We start from the raw sequence: 23,392 nt of genomic DNA, 5'->3' as shown, positions 1-23,392 counted from the left end.
AAGAATGATCAGTGGATACAGAATGTACTTTGTACTTTGAATGTACTACAGAGTGTAGCTCAATTTAGAGCTTTGTGACAAAGGCTGTGAATACTTATGTGCATGTGATTTTTCAGGTTTTTTTATTTTTTATAAATTTGCAACCATTTCAAAAATATATTTTTTTCACACTGTCATTATGGTGTATTGTGTGTAGAATTTTGAGGAAATAAATGAATTTAATCAACTTTGGAATAAGGCTGTAACATAAAAAAAGTGGAAAAAGTGATGCGTTATGAATACTTTCCGGATGCATTTTTTATGATCACATATTAAAGGGTAATTTTCTGAGTACATACTTTAAAATGTAAAAAGAAACATTCCTTTTGAGGTAAATATAAACTTATACAGATATGGTACTATATCGCGATATATACTAGGATATGACTTGTATCGCGATGTGAGATTTTAGTCGTATCGCCCTATAGCATATTCCTTGAATTCATTGAATTTTTCAAACTTTTCCACTTTCACCGTCTCTTCTGAGTTTTGCTCAGTGGACTCTGAAAGCCTCGGCATTGCTTGAGTGAGTGTGTGAGACTGCGGGTGTTGGGTTGAATTTTCAGTGTCAGGTTCTCCTCCCGAAGGCACACAGGCAGTGTCCCGTAACACTCAGTCCACTCACCCTGAACTATCTGTATGCCTGCTACTGTCTCCATGTCCCCCTTCACACAGAAGCTGTGGAGAGGAACACTTTCAATGGAGGAAAACGTATCTCCTCTCTCTGCGGCCCTCCCTCAGTGCCTTTACATAACACAACTTCCATCTTTCCATCAGCCCGCCTGGCTTTGTCTCCTTTTGGCTTCTCACTCCTTATTCCACTTTGCCACTTTTCTCACGCGTCTAACAAAAGCAGGGACAGTTCGCTGTCTAAATGGGGCACATCTCCCAGTCCTGACGGATGCCTCCAGAACAGCCTTATCCAAACAGAAGCCTTTGAACACTGCTTCTTTTCTCCACAGCGGTCACTCATAGTGTCAAAGTCTTCAGCTTCGGTGTGTGGGCCAAGCGAGGGGCAAATGTTGCCTAAAAGTAGATAGACACTTTAGCCGAGAGGCACCTTTTTAGATGTTATCATCATGAAAGGGGGGATTACTTTTTTCTGGAGCAGGAGACGAAGGGAAAAGGACTCCATCTATCTCTTGAGGCCCCTGGCTTTGAAAATCAGTAAACATTTTAATCCAAGCTTCAGACGAGCCGCCTCCTGAGTTTTGGGTTTAGACAAAGAGCCAAAAAAAAACATAAGAGATTATAAAGAAGGGAAGACGAGGCCATTTGTAGGTTGTTAGTGTGTTACTGTACATTAGCAGAATGGATGTGACCCTTTGATTTCCTTTTTCAGGCATCATCGCTTACACCGAGTATCTCTTTCTGCTCTGCATTCTGACAAGTGAGTATGACCTCTATCTCTCCATCTTTTACTCTCTCTCTCTCTCTGTCTCAAGTTATTCTTATCCTGTGCTTTATTTTTCAGCGCCCCTCTCTTTTGAAATCATGCATCCTATTGTAAACATGAATCAAAGATCGTTCTGATGCGTAGATGATTTTTTTTCATCTCTGTTGTGTGGGTCAGACTCCGAGAAGGCCCACCCAGAATTTCAGGCCTCCGCAGAAACGTTTCACCAATGCTTTATGAACCGCACATTTGAAAAAGTTTTAGACTTTTTTTGTCAAAGAAAGGTTTTGCTGGACAGAGGTTGCTATTTTCAATGCACTGTAGATGGAGTTCACAGTTACGTTTCATTTAAATATTAATTTTAATGTTTACCACAAAGTTAACTGGATGAAATCAAACTATATGGGTCAAATAAAAAGAGGGTTTGAACCATCAAAATATTAAAACTGTTTTATTGCTTTAGTATTAATTTTGAGCAATCATGCATTGTCGTGATTTGCAAAAAAACGTGTAATTCTGTGTACGTTTTTATATCAAACATCTTACTAGACATGTTTAGAACAAGAATTATTTGATGACATTTTAAAAGACTATATTTAAGGATCACAGTGTAGCCCCAAAATACTAATTAATTGTCATTTTAAACTACACTACCTGACAAAAGCCTTCAGAGTTTTAGGAACAGCAAATAATAACTTGACTTCTAGTGGATTATTTGGTATCAGAAGTGGCTTATATGAAAGGCAAAGGCCTCAGGATTACACTTATTTTACCAAAATAAAATATCATCATGCCTTGATTTTGAAATATTTAATTAGGCCAGTAAGGTCTGACTTTGCTTAGACAAAAGTCTTGTCACTTAACAGCAATAATGTACAGTACAGGATATAAAGTCATAATTAATATTGTGTTTGACTCCCATGAGCTTGGACGACTGCATCCATACATCTCTGCAATGACTCAAATAACTTATTCATAAAGTCATCTGAAATGGCAAAGAAAGAGTTCTTACAGGTCTCCCAGAGTTCATCAAGATTCTTTGGATTCATCTTCTATGCCTCCTCCTTTATCTTACCTCAGACATGCTCAATAATGTTTATGTCTGGTGACTGGGCTGGCCAATCTTGGAGAACCTTGACCTTCTTTGCATTCAAACTTTGATGCAGAGGCTGAAGTATTGGGAGCATTTGCCCTCTCTTGTTGTTTGTAATGTAATGGGCAGCACAAACCTCTTGATAACTCAGGCTGTTGATGTTGCCATCCACTCTGCAGATCTCTCGCATGCCCTCATACTGAATATAATCCCAAACCATGATTTTTCTTTTACCAAACTTGACTGATTTCTTTTAGAATCTTGGGGTCATGCGGGTTGCAATAGGTCTTTGCAGTATTTGTGATGATTGGGATGCAGTTCATCAGAAAAATCTAGAAGTTATTATTTGTTGTTCTTACAACTGGGATCGATGACGCAACTTTTGTCAGGTATTGTACTTAGTTTTCCCATTAGTAAGCACTATACACATTTTTTATTATGTAAAATTGATTTAACCATTTATTATTTTGCATGTATTTTAATAAGTGCAGATAATTTTCACATAAATATATCTGTTATGCTGAATTAAGAAAATAATTGTACACATCTTTTTTATTTGAAACTTTACCTTAAACTGAAATTTGACATTAAGCTTGTCTTTTTTTAATGCATGAAATAGTAAACAGATTTTTAAATATATACATTTGCACTATATGATTACAGTCCAGCAAGAAATTATTCATACGTCTGGAAAATTCAGATTTAAATTTACTTTTATTCAATCAGCAAGTTTTTTTTTTGTTTGTTTTTTCACCAGAACTGACACAGGCTTCTCCCAAAAGATAATAAGATGATGTATTTCTCAGCTTTTATTTGGTTTCTTGAACATGACAATGAGTTCATTGTACTCAAGTGGCCTCCACAGTCACTAGATCTCAATCCAACATAACACCTTTGGGATGTGGTGGACCGGGAGATTCGCATCATGGATGTGCAGCCAACAAATCTGCAGCAACTGCTATCATGTCAATATGGACCAAAAACTTTAAGTCAGAATTTGCTAGGGGTATAAATAATTTTGTTCTTAACTGTATATACAGTATTCTTAAAAAAAATATCCTTGCCTGATTTTGAGTCGTGATGTGCTGAAAAATTACTTAGCCACAGCTCTAAATAAAAGAACAAAATTAAAACCATGTATTTGCATCACCTCACAGCAAATCCTATAAATTTTGTATTATTCAGAACAAAAAAAAACATAAAAATGTTTGAAATATCATGTTCAAGCCCTCACGTGTTTCTCAGATTTTGCACTAATAAATAAACACTTTGCACACCTATAGTTTGCTTGACCTCAGTTGTGTTTGATTAGGCACAAACATTTTCATATGATTAAAAAATACATTTCAAAACTTCCTAATCTAATGCCTTATAGCTGCAAAGCACACAGTAAAAACAGAAATGCTCTCTCTTCTGCTGTTACTTGGGCAACACAACAATGTGGAGACATGAGGCTCTTAAAAACACCTGAAGAGAGTGATGAAAGGAAAAGCGCTGAAAGCAAAAGTGGATTGCAAGTTCTTGGGGCGAGAACAGCTTCTTACATATCTGGGCTTCGCATCTGATCTCTGATTTAGCCACCTAGTGGTTGAATGTTGCAAAATGCTAGTCATTAATGAGCAAACGCATTTAAATGTTCTGCTGCTTTATTACATGCATGATCATTTAACATACTTTTCACATCTGTTCTTCAGAGCCTCATGCTGGTTTTAAGATTGCCTTTAACATGTTTGACGCTGATGGTAACCAGATGGTGGATAAACGAGAATTCATGGTGGTGAGTGGAAAAAGTGTAGATTTTAAGTCATTTAATTATTTAGCTGATTGATGTTATTTATTTCCTTCAATCGTCCTTTGTCTTTTTGTAGTTGCAAGAAATCTTCAGAAAGAAAAATGAGAAGAAAGGAAGGAAAGGAGATGCTGAGAAGTCTGCTCAACTTGTAAGTCAATATCAGATTCTGTTTTTATATATTGTAATCTGTTTATCCATTCTAGTTCTCCCAAACACTACATTTAAATGCACTGTTAACAATTTTCTGTAGAATATACAGTAACTTACTGGCAGCAGATAGCCGTTAAATATGTTAAATCAATTAGAGCAAAAATAGCATATTTACATTTACAGCACCATTTATTTGGCTATAAAATATACAGTACTTTTCACAATGCAACTTTAAAATACAGTAACATACCGCATAACTGTCCTACGGTAAAATATAGTTTACATAAATGCTGTGTAATTTCATTACAGTATATGTAGTTTAAACAAGTTCACATGTTTAATTTGGAGTGATAATGAAATGAGAATATCAACAGAAATTCAACATGTTACATTAAAGTCTATTTGTTAACATTAGGAAATGCGTTAACACTGTTAAAAAAAAATCCTCTAGAATCTACTGGCAGCAGTTCACCCTAGGGCGTAGAATTGGCATGGATGGAGGGGACCTGTCCCCACTAGGCATGGGCCAGTATAAGTTTCTGACTGTATGATAACCTTGGATAAAAATACCATTTTATTGTGATTACTGCTCTAAAATAAGTTCTTTTTGAATGTCTGGGAAAAAAAATTATAAAAAATGTCCCCTATTGAACACAATTTATTTCATTTTCAGGGAACATTTATAATATTTTGTAAAAGTAAACAACGTCTGTTTTGTTATGCCTCTGTATAAAGAGAATAGATTTTGGGCAATTAAAATGATCAAAACTCTTTGTGTTTTGCACCATGGCAACCGGAGTCAGATCAAACATGACATGTGGCAGAATATTTACACTGTTATTTTAAATGCTGCAAATGCACAATGCGTCACTGATAGATGACATATTAATCAAACCTTGATGTGGAAAATGCTTATTACCTTTCCTGGATTCTGTATGTTGGAGATTTTGATTTTAAAAAGTAAAATCTATTTTCCTTAATAGTTTTCTGAAAAGCGAACCTTAATATGTAGCTATACTTGTCATGTAACTGTGTTTCAAGTTAGGGTTTGTTTCCACAAGTTAGGGTTATTTCTATATCCTTATTGAATTTATATTATTAATATAACAATAATATAATATAATATAATATAATATAATATAATATAATATAATATAATATAATATAATATAATATAATATAACAAACAGTTGAAGTCAGAATTATTAACCCCTTTAAGCTATACAATTTTTTGATAGTCTACAGAACAAACCATTGATATACAATAACTTGCCTGTTAAGAATTTATATAATATAATATAATATAATATAATATAATATAATATAATATAATATAATATAATATAATATAATATAATATAATATAATATAATATAATATAATTATTTGTAAAATGAACATTTCTAATTTGTGAAATCCTCATGAGAGATATTTTTATTTATTTATCTTATCAGGGAATATGTACATTGTGTAAAAAAAAAAACCTAATACATCATTATAAAATTATTTCATAAGATGTAAATGGAAGAGTGAAATCCATTCACATTCTTTGAAAGCACTTACAGTATAGTGATGCAGTAACATGTAATTAGTGGTATTTGCGTCAGTATTTGCTTTGCTCTTGCTTGGGGTGAAGTTAGTAATATGAGTAAACCCCTGACCATAAGTATTAAACTTGAGCACATAAAGTGTCCTGTGTACTGACACCTCAAATCACACAGGTTGTGTTGTATCTAGGGACACACTGATATTAGAATAAAAAAAAGACTATAATTATTGCAAAGCTATGGTCAGTAACTGACTATTTATTTTTTTTGTTTGTAAGAAAACACTAAAAAGGGCTATATTTATGTTCCAGTACAGTATGAAAAGTAAAATTTGCTAAAACTTTGCCATAACACATGATTTTTGCAGGTCTTAAAGTGATAGGGATTTTTTTTTTTACGTTTCAAGGTTAAAAGCTGTTGGAAGAAATATCAAGATCATTATGGGGAAAAATAAATCAATAAAAACAGGAATCACAAAATATGTAAAATATGTAACAAAATATATTACAGTGTGTTCTTATGTTACAATGAACAAAACATTAAAATGTTACATTCAGCTTACAATTTTAAGTATATTTAAACAATTTGTCAGTTTTTGACCATAACATAACACTCACCTGCCACGTTATTAGGTACACATTACTAGTACCGGCAGCAATTCGCCAGTAGCTTACTGTAAATTAATTACAGCAAAAATACTGTATCTACATTTACAGCACCATTTTTCTGGCTCTATATGCATTTACAGTATTGTACACTCACTGGCCACTTTATTAGGTACACCTTACAGCACCGGGTTGGACCTCTTTTGACTTCAGAACTGCCTTAATACTTCGTGGCATATGTTCAACAAGGTGCTTCAAATATTTCTCAGATTTTGGCATATTGACATGACAGCATCATGCAGTTGCTGCAGATTTGTTAGCTGCACATCCATGATGTGAATCTCCCGTTCCACCATATCCCAAAAGTGCCCTGTTGGAATGAGATCTGGTGACTGTGGAGGTCATTTGAGTACAATGAAATCATTGTCATGTTTAAGAAACCAGTCTGAGATGATTTGCACTTTACGACATGGGGTGTTATCCTGCTGAAAGTAGCCATCAGAAGATAGGTACACTGTGGTCATAAAGGGATGGACATGGTCAGCAACAATACTCAGGTAGGCTGTGGCAATGACACAATGCTCAATTGGTATAAATGGGCCCAAAGTGTGCCAAGAAAATATCCCCCACACCATTACACCACCACCAGCAGACTGAGCCATTGATACAAGGCAGGATGGCTCCATGCTTTCATGTTGTTGGTGCCAAATTCTGACCCTACCATCCGAATGTGGCAGCAGATGTGCTCAAAGTCACTAAGGGTGCTTTCACACTTGGTTCAATTGCCTGAAACATAACCAAGCTTGATTGTCCCCTCTTGCCACCTTCCCAGTTGGTTTTTGTTCACATTGTCCTAATGAACCCCGGTCATAGAGCTGCAGTTTTGTGTACGGCTGTTGCTAGGGGACGGACACGAAAGCAAAGCAGCAAAATGGAAAGATGTCCGCACATCACTGCTTTTACTGATTTTTTTGGTTGGACATACAGAAAGCGACTCACGTCCATCTGCCACAAAAATATTATAAACATTTAGAACATGTCTGAAGAAGCTGTTTTTGAGGAGACAAGCAGACTTTATCACTGTGCTTGCCATGGCTCAGTCCTGCTTGTCACCAAGGTACAGTATGTGATACACAGACACACACACACACACACACACGGATAAATGTTATGAAAATCATAGTTTGTTGTTGGCAGTTCACTTCCGTTAATTGGTACGATTGAATTCTAACCAGAAGTGAACCGGACCAGAGTTCGCGTGAACCATACCTCTTTCAGATGGACACGGGTACGGTTCATGGGTGCGCACCCGAGTTCAGAAGACACGTTCACACTAGCTAAACGTACAATACTCTGACTTCAAACGAACCCTGGCGCGAACCAAAAGTGCTAATGTGAAAGCACCCTTAAATCACCTTTCTTCTTCATTCTGATGCTCGGTTTGAACTGCAGCAGTTCATCTTGACCCTGTCTACATGCCTGAATGCATGTGTTTGGCTCATTAGAAATTTGCGTTAACAAGCAGTTGGACAGGTGTACCTAATAAAGTGGCCGGTAAGTGTATATTTAGCATACACTAAAACTAATAATTAAGTGGTTTTGAAAATACCACATACAATATTTTAGCTCAACAAAATCTCTGAATAGTGAGTACTTGAGGTGGGCTTAACAAAATTAGGCATTAGAAATCCCACAGTTTATATTATGTAAAACGTTCTTATGCTATACTTTAAGATTTAAACATCTCTATGTGTATATATAACTAACGAATTGTAATGTTCCCATCTCCTTAAGGTTTTTGGCGTATGTTTAAATAAAATATTTGAGAATAACAAAATTAAAATAAATAACTGTTAATATTTTTACATTTCACAGCTTTTGCTATTCCTTACTTTCAGATTAAAATGATCAAAAACTCTCAGATGACAGAATAATTATATAATATTCCCATATGGATCAAAACTTGGAGTGGGATCTTTTAAATTGATCCGAAACCCACCCCTCAGCAACCCTCCAGCACTCAAATCACCTCAGCATCCACATAAAAAGCACTGTTCACATTATAGATACACATGGGACATTCATAACCCCATATGTATCCTAAAAACACTTGAGAATAATTATGCATCCACCGTAAACTTCCTCTGTATACTGTATTTGTTTTGCCTATCCTGAATGCATAATCCATCTGATCTCATTCACATGTCCAGTTATTCCAGGGCGTCTCCGAGAGGGAGCTGTTTTTAACTGTCCCCTCTTGGAAAGCTGTGAAAGTGTGCCTCTGGCTTAAAGCACTTTGTAACTCGCATGTTTAACCTGTGGTTCTCCATGTTCTTCCTTCCTCTCCTCTTCCGCATGCTGTGACCTCTCCTCTGGTCTCTGTGTAGAGTATGCAGCTCTATGGATATCAGGTTGCCCCGGTAAACAGCGTATGTATCACCCCTCGGCCCTCTGACCTGTGAACTGTAACCTCTGTGTGAGTCTTGAAATGGGTGGCAGGAATGATGGGAGAATGAGAGAGACCTGCGGATGACTGACTGAATAAAAATGCGGAGTGGACCTCAGAGGTCAGAGAGCATGTGGGTGTTTGACACGACCGCTCGGATTCGATTCTCATTGATTTCGCTCTCTGCGTCAGTTGCAAACTTCATCAGCGGCCTATAAAGAACAGGCCTGGGCAAAGCCGCTGGTGGGAAATGTGTTTTCTATTGAGCCGGCTCTCCAGTCTTTCACATTCACTTACGGTTAAATCACTCTGTATCACTCGCTGAGAGATGTAGGATGGAAAGATCACAAGTGAGATGTGGAGATCTGCTAGAGAGACATTCGATTGAATCTAAAAAGCATAGATTTTAGATAGATTTTAGTGTAAAGGCAACTGTTTTTATTTGAATTGTACAATACTGGTTCTAATGGTTGATGTCAGTACACTGTAAAAAATGATATGATCAATTAGTCCTGACAGCATATGTTTTTAGGTCATTGTAACTTATTAAACTACACTGTAAAAAATAAATCCGTAAAATTTATGGTAAAAAAACGGCAGCTGTAGTTGCCAGTATTTTACTGTTAAAAATACAGTATAAAACGTAAAAGTAGAGGTAAAAGTTACAGTAAACTACTGTATTTCATTAACTTATAGATGTAATATGTCTGTATTTTGAATTACCAACATCTACACGTCTTTTGTTACACAGTTAGACACGTTAGCACAGCCATATGCAGGTGGTGATGAGAAAGTTACATAATGAACCAATGCTCATCACAAACAACTTTTCCCACAAGCAGAAAAGCGTATCAGTGTACAGAAGGTGCTCAGTGTCATTCACACTGCTACTAAACACCTGTATGGTAACACACATAAAATTAAAGTCATGAAATAAAACATAAACCTCTAATGTACATAACTGATGGGGAAACAACTAAAAAGATCCATAGTAATGTCAACAAAAGACATAAAAAGTGATGTGCCATACAGGGAGTTCTGGGAAAGTCAGTTTATGGTTATTCACTGTATATATTAAGGAAACATACTGTTAATCAGGTTACGTATTTTTACTGTACCATTTTTACAGTTTTTTTTTATCGTTTAAATCACGACCATTTTTTACAGTGTAAGTTAATCATGTTCTAACTTAATTTTATAAGTTACGCAAGCTGTTTTAAGTCAGTTTAGCATAATTTAAGTTCAATGGACTCATACGGTTAATTTGATTCTGCTTAAAAATGTAAGGCAACCAGGATTGTTTTACAGTGTAGGATTCGTTTTAAAGGAATTAACATTTTTATTCTACGACAATGCATCGAATTATTCATGTGACAGTAAAGACTATATTACTGCAATACACTCAATTCACCTTTATTTGTATAGCGCTTTTACAATGTATATTGTGTCAAAGCAGCTTCACGTAAAAGGTCATAGTAAATTAGTTCAGTTTTTAGTGTTTAATTTCAGTTCAGTTTAGCTACAAACACTGAAGAGCAAATCCAACGATGCGCAGCTCTACAGATCCCGAACCATGCAAGCCAGTGACATTGTAACACTTTAGAATAAAAGTACATTAGTTAATGTTAGTTCATGTGTTTACTAACAAGCATCTATTAAAGCATTTATTAATCATAGTTAATCATTAACTGTAATGCATTTTTAAAATCCAAAGTTGTGCTTGTTAACATTAGTTAATGCCCGGTGAGTTAACATGAACTAACACTATTTAACTTTTATAACATTAACTAATGTTAACCAACATGAATAAATACTGTAATAAATGTCTTCCTAGTAGTTTGTTTATGTTAGTAAATACATTAACATGAACTAATGTACCATCATTTTAAAGTGTTGCCCAAAAGATTTCTAATTTAAATAAATTCTTTTTTTTTTACTTTCTAGCTATCTGTTGTTTAAAACGTATTGCAGTTTCTGCACAAATATTAAGCGGCAGCACCGCTTTAAACATTTTCTTTTTATTATTATTATTATTTCGGAAGGATCATGTGACACTGAAAACTGTAATTATTTGTTGAGTCTTCAGAAATTGTTTTAAGTATTTCCTCACAAATCTTACAATTTTTGTGTGTGTTCTTAGATATTAACATATTTTCTGATCGCAAGGTTCTCAAAGTATATGCCATTTTTTATTTCTCCAGTAAAAGCAAAATAGAAATCTGACAATAATAGTTCTGAATACCAATTGCAAATTGGACATTTGTGATTGCAGTTTTAAAAAATGTATATGTAAATATATATATATATATATATTAGTATATTGTTATCTAAATAATTTAAGTACACTAGCAATTATAGCACACACACAAAATTGATTTTTAAACTGATTTACTATTTTTGATATCCCTGATTGTACCCAATATATAAGCCTCAACACCTGGTATTAAAGGGATAGTTAAGAATTAAATGAATATTCTTTCTTCTTTCTTCTGTTGAACATTAAAGAAGATATGGCTGAAAACCTGTAATCATTGGCTCCAGAATATTTGTTTTCCCTCCTAGGGAAGTCAGTGGTTACAGAATTTCATATTTTTTAAAGTATCTATTTTTGTGTTAAAGAGAACAAAGAAACTCATTTAGGTTTCTAACCACTTGAGGGAGAGTAAATAGTGAGTAGATTTGTATTAATGAGTGAACTATTCCTTTAAAATGTGTCCGTCAGTCTAGTCACAGGTGGACAACACTAAATACAAAACATTTTCAGTTTGTTCACTGTGATCAGAAAGATGCTTTTGAATGCATGTTAGTAACAGGTAGGAAACTCCAATGAGCCTTATAGCCGGCCACTTGTGATAAGGTCACTAAAATCTGAAAAGTTTTTCCACCAAAGTCCTCCTGAGCTGGTGTTTTACTTTCTTTTTTTTTACTTTCTGTGATGTTTGGATAAAAAAATATTATGATTGTCCATGAATCGCATACAAAGTGAAAAAGTGAAAGACTGGGGTCAGGATTGTTCATTAAAGTGGTTTATACTATTCTGGAAAACATTTCTATAGTAGACAATTGTAGATTTCTTTTTTTCTTTGTCAGTCTCTCAGCCCCTCTGTCAATTAGTAAGATGTGGTCGTGAAATGCAGTTAATTTAAATTATTTGACTGTATAAATCATGATTACAGCATATTTATCTCAAGACAAAAAGTGCTATTTTATCCCAAAATAACCTTTGTTATGCCAGTATTTGTCGTTGCTATTAGCTTAAAAGTATCTAAAAAGAACATGTAGAAGTAGAAAGCATCCGTAAACAAACCTGCAACTATAACTTTGATTCTCTGCCTGCTCGTTTTTAATCTCCCAGATTTTTCATGAATTATTGCTAACTCATATATCATATAACAACATACTATTAGCATTTGGCTAACATCAACAAGTCCCCCTCAGTCTTCATATTAATCTTTCATACAGACTATTTAAGTTTATATATTTGCAATACGTCTTTCGTAGGACTGAGAGACCACCCGACACATGCTCTTATTAACCATGTCTGTTGAAGCTAACATGATAACAGCTTCCCATCTCATGCTAACCCCTCTGCAGGTGCTAAAAAAAGAGAGTCAAGAGTTTGTGCCCAGGAGCTACTGGGACATGCTGAGACGTGGCGCGAGCCAAGCCCTGTTTTCTGACCTGGCAGAGGTACAGCCATAGTCCTCTGTCCTCCTGTCTCATGCTGTGTTTTATTCCTCCCTAGTCATGCTTAACACAATGCTCTCATGTGGAAAACAATTTAAAAAGTACACCGTAACTTTCATTTCTCTGTCCTGTTTTAACATCCCGAACCTGTATTTCACAAACCCCATATCATTTCTCATTTTCATTTAATGAATAACTTTTTATTTATTAATTTTTTTTCATGTTTATGAGCTGATGGACTTTTAGTCAATTTGTTTTGATGCTTCACTTACAAAACAATCATATCAATATCAATGTATTTTTATTGTTTTACAGTAAATAAGCATAAAATATCTTTAAATAACAAGAAACATTTGCTGTTATAAATTGGACAAATATTGGCAATAGTTTGATCTTGTTTTCATCAGAAGAGAGAAATTAGAAATGAAATTCTCATAAAGTGATATTAAAATAGTTTCCACGTTAATACTTTTTAAAATATAAATAGAAGAAAAACACACTGGTGTTAAATCTCAGTGTTTATTTTACATTTATATTATAGTTTTAAAATGACTTTTTTATATGATATACCACACATTTCAATACAATTTCAGATTTTATAATTCACTTTACATTATTTTTATTTAATTTTGTTACGATAACCCAAAAAATCAGTCTACACTTTAAAAAGCGATTAGTTGACTTTTTTTTAAGTGAGTAAAATTAGCAGAATTATTTCAATTATGTCAGCTTAACAGTTCCAAGTAACAGGTTTACTTACTTTATTTTTAAATAAAGTCAACTTGTTGCATTTAAGGCAAGGGGTTTACTCACTTTAAGTAACTTATCACTTTTTAATGCCTTATAAGACTCCACATTTTCACATGTATGTAGTAGTATAGTAAATAAATTATTATTCTTTTTGTATTGTTATATTATATCAGTTTTAATACAATTTGTAAAATTTTTATTACAATTTTGTTATGATAACCCTAATCTCAGTCTACGTTTCAAAGAATGTTTCAAAAGACCACTCTTTCACATGCATATATTAGTATTTAAATATGGTAATATTGTTTTATTATCATGATGTTAATATTGGATAGCTACATGTAAAGTACAGATAATGTGTCTTTAAAATTTCAAAGAACAATATAATCTTTAGCAAAATATTTCAGACCCTATTGGAAAATAACTATGTATATATATATGTGCAATATTCACACATTTTTCTTCGTGTTTACTTGGAATATTTGTATGGACGTTGATATATTTTGGAGTTTAATTTTTATTGGTATATATATATTAAAAAAAAAAAAAAAAAAAAAAAAAAAAATATATATATATATATATATATATATATATATATATATATATATATATATATATATATATATATATTTATTTATTTATTTATTTATTTATTTATTATTTTATTATTTTATGTTTTATTTTATTTTATTTTATTTTTTTATTATTATTTTTTATCATTTAATGTGCCTAAAACTAATGCAAATTTCAGAATTAGGGATCAGCTATTTATTTATTTATTTATTTATTTATTTATTTATTCATTTATTCATTCATTCGATTATTTTATTTTTTGCTGATTTTTTGATTAGACATTATGAAATTTTGAGTTATCACTGTGTCTGTGCAGCTGTTAATATTTGTGACTACTTTGCATGCTCAAACTTCATGTTGATTTGACTAATAACAGCACACTATTATAAGTCCTCACAGCGGCAAGACACATTAAAGGCCTTTTAGGTCCACCGATTCAGAAACCGTCTGCTCATCCTGCCGGCGCGTTTGTGTTCTAATAGCTAATAGAGGGCGTCTGTAGGAAGCAGTGGTTTAATGAATGTGGAGAGCTGTGTGCAGATGCCCTGTATTTACTCAGTCTGTTATTCACAATGAAAGGGTAATTTCAGCTCGGCTTCCTCAGATGACACAGCAGTTAGACAGGTCTGTTTGTCTGAGTTGACATCCAGACATTGTGTACTTGCGGGCGAAAGGGTGCATGTTCGCATGTGTGGAAGTGCGATTGGGGTTACTCATCTTCCAAGTCAACAGCAGTAATCACTGTTTTTACCGCTGTTTTTAGATCAAAGAGTAAAGCCCTCAGGCGGTGTCTAAGTCACACTGTGGGCCTGGCTGAGGTGTTACATGTAATGATGACCTCATATTAATGGTTTCCTGTAACCACAGTGTTGTGATGTCACACTTCCAGCAGATTGATGATGAAATTGGCAAATGGAGGGGTGAGGGGTACGCTGAAAAAAATGATCCATTGGATTTACTATTTTTTTAAGGTAAGTGGTTGCAAACAGTTTATATGGACTGTATTTAAGCAAACTAATTAAATTTAGTGATGTTTAAATTCAGCCCATGTCAATTGTTTGCAACCACTTAACTTAAAAAATGTTGTAAATCCAACAGATAATTTTTTCCAGTGTATATATGCCTAAGAAATAGGATAATTTATCTATCTTTTGAGGGAATTTTCTGCTTAGTTGCTAAATATCAGTAGCTACGTTTCCATCCACCTTTTTTTATGCACATTTTGCATATGAGCATAAAAAACGATTGATGGAAACACCAAGATGCGCATCAATTTTGAAAATTCCCATAAAAAACCTATGCGCACAACTGAGTGATGATGAAAATGTGTGCGAATGGATAAAACAGCGGCTGTTTTACATTGTAAAACATCTAAAATGTTGATTTGGTCATTCTAGAATGCCGTTTATGTAATACTGTTATTAATATTATTAACCATTTAAGCCCACCACATACTAAAGTTGCCGAAGTTCATAGTTGCCATTTTATTTTCATAAGTAATTTTCTACAAAGTCTCCATGTTTAATTTTTCAATGACATGCAAATAAACAACCAAATAAAAGATTTCAAGAAAGAAAAAAAGGAATTGATTTACTCTTTATCAGGCCTTCAACTTCTTACCCCTGATTTTAGGATTGAAAATGGATGCAAACCAAATAAAGACAATTTTCATGATACATTTTTTTTTTCACAAATGTATATCAACATATTCATGAAGGTCTCTAAATTTATCCAAATAAAACAAATCTTTTAAGAGATAGCTTTTTGCATACTTTGTCAAACGTTCAAGCGGCAAGTAAAGTTGCCGGTGGGCAAATATCTGTACATAAATCATGGGGAATTAGGGAATAATGTGTTTATAAGTTAATAAATCAAGGTTATTGGTTTTGTTTAATGATCTTTGCTTAATAATACCCTATCTAAACAAAACTTAACCATTGAACTGATATATTTACTTTAAAGTATCCTTTTTTGATACACAATTTGAAACACAGCAAAATCCTAATTAACTTAGTAAAAAATTAGTAAAATTAACATCTCCCACTGGTCCCACTCTTACAAAGAGTTAAAATAACACTGGAGCAGAATTAAAGTGCTGAGTGAACAGAGAATAATGAACTCCTGCTGTTAAAAAGCAGGATCACTGAGGATAAACATAAAGCTAAAACCAAATTCCGTCACAACCTTAGGCCCTGCTGTCACACAAACATGGGTATTGTCTAAATTGCAGTTTTTTTTCTGCACAAAAACGCAATATCGGGACACTGAAACCCAAATTTTGAAAATCTCTTGTCATGGTGAAAATTTTCAAAAGCAGCAGGGTCTGTGTTTTTTTAGGAAATTGAGGGAAAAAAACGTGGTAACACTTTATAACAACTACACACTATAAACCATTTATTAAGCATTAGCAAATAGTGAATTCATTATTTGTTAAGGATTAACTCTACATTAGTAAACGTTAGTAAGCAGTTTATAACTGCAGCTACAAATGCTGTAATCTTGACTTATAACCACATTTTATAATGTGCTTAATAATTACTTTCATAATTTGTTAATAATTTTTTTCATTACTAAATGAAGTATTGCATTATTTACAAAACAGTTATTTAAGCACAGTTGGTGTTTTTAAGATCATTCAGAATGAGTTAGTAAATGATTAATAAACTATTCAAATAAGCATTTATAAATCTTTTTATTCAGGCGTATACTAATAGTTAATGTTAATGTATGTTAATAAATGCTTTATTAACTCAATTTCATCCAGTTTTGTGACATTATCTAAAGTGAGGACTATTTATGCTTTATAAATCCCTTATAAATGACAATTAAAGGTTCAGTTATATTCCAAACAGGAAAAACTAACATAAACGACATTATTCATTCCTGTTCATTTGAAGATACACGAATGAAACTGTATCAAATAAAAAATAAATCTTTGCAACCTTATCTAAAATTAAATTACTGCACAGTTTAAACATCGCATCATATTATATTGTTAAATTAATATATTGTTGTTGTTTTATATCATTTTATGTCGTATTTTGACACTTCTACTATTCAGAAACGATTAAACTTTACAGTAATTTTATTTTTTAGATAAGACTGCAAAGATGTGTTGTTCATTTGATATTGAGCCTTTAATTGTAATTTATAAGGGATTTATAAAGCATGAATAGTCCTCACTTTAGATTAGGTCACAAAACTGCATGAAGTTGAGTTAATAAAGCATTTATTAACATGCAAATTAACTATTAGTATATGACTGAATAATAAGATATATAAACGTGGATTTCAATAGTTTATTAATCATTTACTATAACTCATTCTAAATGATCTTAAAAACCTCCGACTACTCTTAAATACAAATGGTTTGTAAATAATGCAATACTTAATTTAGTAATGAAAAATAAATCATTAACAAATAATGAAAGAACAATTATTAAGCACATTATAAATATGTTTGTAAGTCAAGAATACGGCATTTGTAGCTGCAGTTATAAACTGCTTACCAATGTTTATTAATGTAGAGTTAATGCTTAACAAATAATGAATTCACTAGATGCTAATGCTTAATAAATGATTCATAGCGTGTAGTTATTATAAAGTGTTACTAAAAACGTTTTTGTTTACAAAAATACCTGTGTATGTGTGGACATGGCATTATGAACTCAATTGAAAACTCAAATCTCTCAAAATCTCAGCTCATCAGGATCTTTAAACACCCACAAACAGAATCAGCAGCTTTATTTATTACTTGACTGTCTGACTATTTCTGTCAGATGGCTACAAAAGTCTGTAGTGAGATTTACTGAAAATACTTGTTTTGTTAGATGTAACCATTGTATTTATTTTTGTCTAATTAGACCAGTGTTTACGTTATTATTTTTTTTCCTTGACTGCTGTAACTCTCAACCCTTGGGATTTTGCTATGTAGGGAATAAGACATTAAACCTGTTAAATTATGTTTATATATAAAAATATTTGTATTAATTAATAATTATAAGAAATTATTGCAATATTTGTAATATTACAACATATTTGCCCACCGGCAACTAGTTGCTGCATATTCAAATACATTTTTCTGGGGAAAAAAAAACTGGAGAAAATAAATGCAAAACATGTTCATATAGGACACTATTAACAAGGCTACATGCATGAAACCATTTTTAAAAATTTGGTGACAAATGGGTTAATGACCTCCAGAATCAAGAGTGTCCGTGCTCCGTGTTTCACGCCTTCAAACGCCACCGCAATTTCACTGTGTGTCAGAATTCCCTTCTGAGGCACAAGTCATTTATTAAATGAAGAAAAGAATTATGTAGCTTCTCTTTCCGCAGCAAATTCCACAGTATTACTGTTGATATTTGGCGCCAGTTAATCTGAAAGTGACGATTTTGTTCAATTTGACTTGTTGGATGGAAACGCTGCTTTACTCGCACATCTTTAATGCGATATTCCAGTTTTGCGCATTAAGTTAATTCGCAATTTTGGATGGAAACATAGCTAATGAGGCAACAGAGATAAGAAATTAGATATTTGAATTTGAATAATGCAGATCTCAGAAAAATAATCAGAAGTTGTCACAGATTCTACCAGAGCTAACGTCTGTGGATATATGAATATTTAAAGGGGCCATAGCTTACTTATTTGTTTATTGTATACTGTTTTCTGATCTTATAAAGGTTTTTACATTTAAAAAAAAACTGAATTTAGAAATAATAAGCTGTTTCAGTTCTGTTTTGAACCCCCTCATTGGAACACACCATTTGAAAATGCATGCTATATTGTAGATTTATAAGTACAGCAACCTGTTCTTCACTCAGAAAATACTGTATGATTTTTAAATGTTTACTCTTTAAGATTAAGTACTAAATTTAAAAGGATCGCTGCGTCCCCACCAATGTAAACTTCTGCACGTATGTTTGATAGCCTAGAGAAGAGATGACCAAACTAGGGCCCTTGGTAACCTTTGATTTGGCCCGCCACCACATCTGAGAAAAGAGGAAGAATGATGGGGATGGTTTAGAGAGTCATTTCAAATGTAATGTAACCTTTTACTTATTTGTTTTATTGTTAAGCTGCAAAAAGCTAACTGAAATTAAATATTTCAATTTAAGTTGTGTAAATTAATCAGCTTTAGTTTCAAATGTACATACAGAGACTTGACGGGTAGAGGGCTTTGGTGAGCAAATCAAGACAGATTCTGCTTGACTTCAGCTTTGAACTCCACTGTGTTATTATTGTGATTACGTTTTTATCGCAAAAAGTTAGAATTAAAAAATGTTATACTGCATTAGTTAATATGATTTAAAGTAATGTTTTTTTTTTATTTATTTTTCAACATTATGAAATAAATTAGGAAATGACCCATGGAAACTTTAATATAAAATAGTTGAGTATATTTATCTTTGGCCCGCAGCTATCAATGATATTTGGTTTTTTGGCCCTTTATACGAAAAAGTTTGGTCATCCCTGACCTAGAGTCTTCATAGATGAACAGTGTTGCAGTTTAAGATTTAAAAAAAATTTAAAGTACAAATCAAATGATCTGCATTATGTAATAAAACAACAGTCACACTTTTGTGGAGTGACATTACTGTTATATCCAATATAGCTGCACAGTTTCACCATTTAGTTTTAATCTTTCTGAAAAATCAGAGTAGAATTGCAACTTGTTTGCTAAAATTAATCCACAGTTAAATAACGTTAACAAAGAACCGTGTTTTTTTTTTTATTCTTACTGACATGGTTTGGAGCTTCATTAAAGATAAAGTTCATCCATTTTTTTTTTTTTTTTTTTTTTTGATTTTGTGATCAAAAGTAAGGCAATGTAACATGTATGTTTTTCTACAACCTGGCAACTGCTTCTTCTTGTCACAATTGTGACATTTTTTCTACAATTCCTACTATTTTTTAAGCATTGTCACTATTATATGTATATTTTTCTTCTTTTTCCTCCCTGGAAACAGGTGTCTATATACTTGGGAGTAACATATTCATCATGAGTTTACCAGGCACCTCAACAAATTCTATAACCAAAGTTGTACAGTACTATCTTATTTTTAAATGCTCATTTTAACACTGTGCTATGAAATATATTAGTGAAACAGAATCATTTTTTCTCTCTTTATAACTTTCCTCTGTATCTTCATGGATAGGATTTTAAGCTAGAGGTACAGCAGTGGCATGGACTTGCATTCTGGCTCGCATTCTGCACAAAAGCCTGTGACCAAGGGAAAAAGAGCTGTTTCGAGTTTATGGCTGGTTTTACCCAAAGTTTAAGCATGATAGGTTTCTCTTGGAGATGAGGGTGAAGCATGGATAATGAAAAAGCAACCTAACCTGTCCTTGCAACTTTTAATTAAATTCTTCCATTTTTTAGGATCTTATGCCACTGGTAAAATATGTTTTTTCCCAACTGGGAACTGAACAAGGTGAAAGCTTGAGCTTGACTGAATGAAAAGGAATTTTGACATTTGCAATTAAGCTAGACTTAATCTTGAACATTAGTGTTATGGAGTTTAAACACACAGAAGAATTTGTCCAGAGAAGGAAAGGTGGAATCTGCTCACATGTGCATTTCTTTCTCAAATCTCCTACAGATTCGCTATGCAAAGTTTGCCATAGAAAATGCATGGAATGTGGATGCTTTGTCTATGTCCTTTTTTCTCTTTAGTTTGACCCTGTTTACAACTGGTATTAAAGTGCCCCATTACACTACTTTGAAGGATTCCAAATTTGTTTAGATCAATGGGTTTACATTAGTCCAAGGTCAAAAAATACTTTTATAATTTTCTTGCATTGCAGAATCATCTTTTGGGTGTCTGAAATAGTTTGTTCAAGAATTCTGCCTCTTTTAACCCACATACCCTGAGTCTACTCTGTGTAACAGAGCCATTCAGGAGGAGCTGTGTGACTAAACTTTACCTCACTGGCTTCAAGAGGTGCACTAGCTTCTGACCCAGGCTGTAGTTTCAAGCAATTGTGTTAGCATGCCAGCATCTCATGTTGGAAACATAGGTTTGAATCCCGCTTTGAACTGGTGCCATGACCCGGATGGAAGTGAGGCTTAAGATAGTACGCAAAAAAGACCAAATTATACTTCACACATCCATGTTGTTGTGGAAGTCTGTGCACCACTATGATGGATTTTCCATAAGCAGATGTGTGGGGATATGTGTGTGATGTGTAGCGTAATTTCTCTGTGCGTGTGGATGGTCTTACATCGCAAATGTTAAATAAGGGCCAGCTATTACTAACTGTTTGAGTAAACCTCATGCAATTGACCACAAGAGGTGCTCTATCAACAGGCCTTTACCTGCCTCTTATGCAGTAAACACTGATACTTATCTCACCTAAAGAGGGCCTTGAGAACTTGAAGGGTTACTTCAGTGTCTTCAGTAATGTTAAGAGTAGTGGGTTTATCTAGTAGGAATGGCTATAAACCCAAGAGGCTCACATACGGCGACAGCCTTTATGGTTCTTGTTAGCGCATCCACCTACCCTGTTAATTTGAATCCCTCTCAGAGAAGGGTAAGTAGATCTGTAAGGGCCACACTGTCGTCATGACTCAGATGTAAACAAGTAGGAACTCATTCCCTTGGCCTCAAGAGGTGTGCTAGCAGCAGTGGTCTTTACTGTCCTTGTTAGCACCTGCCTCCCATGCTTTAAACATTGATCTGAAGCCCACCTAAAAGGGCCTTGAGAATTTGAAGGGTTACTTCAATGTGTCAACTAAAATTTGAGTGATGTTTCAGGGACTAGGTCCAGCTAGTAGGAATTGTGTGAGTAAACATATTCCCTTTCCCTCAAAAGGCTCACAAGTGGTTTACGGTCTTTACCGTCCTTGTTAGCGCACAGGCCTCCCATGTTAATTTGGACTCCTCTCAGAGAAGGGTAAGTAGATCTGGATGGGTCACACTGGTGGTATGAACCAGATGGAACTAGCTATAAGGAACTCATTCTTCTTGGCCTCAGGAGCTGTGCTAGCAACAGTGGTCTTTACTGTCCTTGTTAGCACCTGCCTTCAATGCCTTAATCATTGATTCACATCCCACCTAAAAAGGGCCTTTAGAATTTGAAGGGTTACTTCAATGTCTCATCTAAAATTGGAGAGATGTTTCAAGGACTAGGTCCAGCTAGTTGGAAATGTGTGAGTAAACATATTCCCTTGACCCTAAGAGGCTCACTAGTAGCGACAGTCTTTACCATCCTTGTTAGCTCACAGGCCTCCAATGTTAATTTGAATCCCTCTCAGAGAAGGGTAAGTAGATCTGGATGGGTCACACTGGTGTTATGAACCAGATGGAACTAGCTATAAGGAACTCATTCCCCTTGGCCTCAAGAGGTGTGCTAGTGGTCTTTACTGTCCTTGTTAGCATGCCTTCTTCCTATGACAGACGCACTGGTTCGAAGTCAAACTCAAGGGCTTACATTGATGTAATGAACCTAATAGACGCGAGGTGTAAGAGAGTGAGGGCATTTGAAAGTTTGTTGTGACTGTATCACTTACAGCACAAGTCCAAATCAGCCATTACCATATACAGAAATATATGAGTTTCAACTCCCCAGGTTCTTCAACATTTATATGAACAGAGATGCAAACTGTGTATAAAAACTACCACAGTGTATGAGGTTGGGTCAAAATAGACATTCAATCCATCCAAAAGCTTATGGCATTTATATATAATATGTGAAAAACAGTATCTGAGCTGAGTAGTATGTTAGAGTTCATAGAAATCAAGAAGTACACCAATAGCCTACTACTTCTGGTCAGATTCTGAAGTGTGCATCCAATGGACACTTTACTATCCGATGAATCCATGCCAGGAAATCATGAAATGGGAGTGAGGCGCCACAACTGACACATGTAGGCCATGTGATAATGACAAATAGTGTATGCTGTACATCCAAATTCCATTCATACTATGTATTTTTCTAGCGGTCATGCAGTAAATTCAAATTCAGTTGTAGTAGCTAGTTGAGTAGTTTGGAAACAGCAATTGTTGTTAGCAGCTAGTTAAGACCATAAGCAGGCAATTTGTTGCAAATCTCCAAAAATTAAGACTGGAATTACTTATTACCCACTTCAGACCATTGAGAATTGTTTTTTTCTCTAGGAAACAGTAGCATCATTTATCTTTAAAAATTTGGAGAACTTTTCATTCACAAACATCTGCATTAAACACTACATGAAAGGTAATACCTAAAAAAGCATAATAGGGCACTTTAATGTCTGATCACTACAAATAAGTGGGTTGCGAAAAGTTTATATTAGACTACATTTGGTGGTAATTAAAGGGACCAGTTGTAAA

The 23,392-nt window shown here is 34.0% G+C and overlaps 1 protein-coding gene across 2 annotated transcripts in view; it reads left to right on the top strand.

The window, feature by feature from the left end:
* Positions 1-23,392, top strand: part of micu3a (mitochondrial calcium uptake family, member 3a) — a 61,530-nt gene that overhangs the window by 20,157 nt on the left and 17,981 nt on the right. The window contains exons 5-10 of one of the 2 annotated variants that reach the window (XM_056461026.1): positions 1,382-1,429; positions 4,223-4,305; positions 4,397-4,468; positions 9,010-9,051; positions 12,663-12,758; positions 20,237-20,251. In XM_056461026.1, coding sequence (XP_056317001.1) covers positions 1,382-1,429; positions 4,223-4,305; positions 4,397-4,468; positions 9,010-9,051; positions 12,663-12,758; positions 20,237-20,251 — 356 coding nt within the window. The remainder of the gene's footprint in view (positions 1-1,381; positions 1,430-4,222; positions 4,306-4,396; positions 4,469-9,009; positions 9,052-12,662; positions 12,759-20,236; positions 20,252-23,392) is intronic. The other variant, XM_056461034.1, reaches the window with a different exon arrangement.

The sequence above is a fragment of the Danio aesculapii genome, chromosome 1 (genome assembly GCF_903798145.1).
Source record: "Danio aesculapii chromosome 1, fDanAes4.1, whole genome shotgun sequence".
In the NCBI taxonomy this organism is placed as follows: domain Eukaryota; kingdom Metazoa; phylum Chordata; class Actinopteri; order Cypriniformes; family Danionidae; genus Danio; species Danio aesculapii.
The sequence above is the reverse complement of the archived record's forward strand: the minus strand, read 5'-3'. Positions and strand labels throughout refer to the sequence as shown.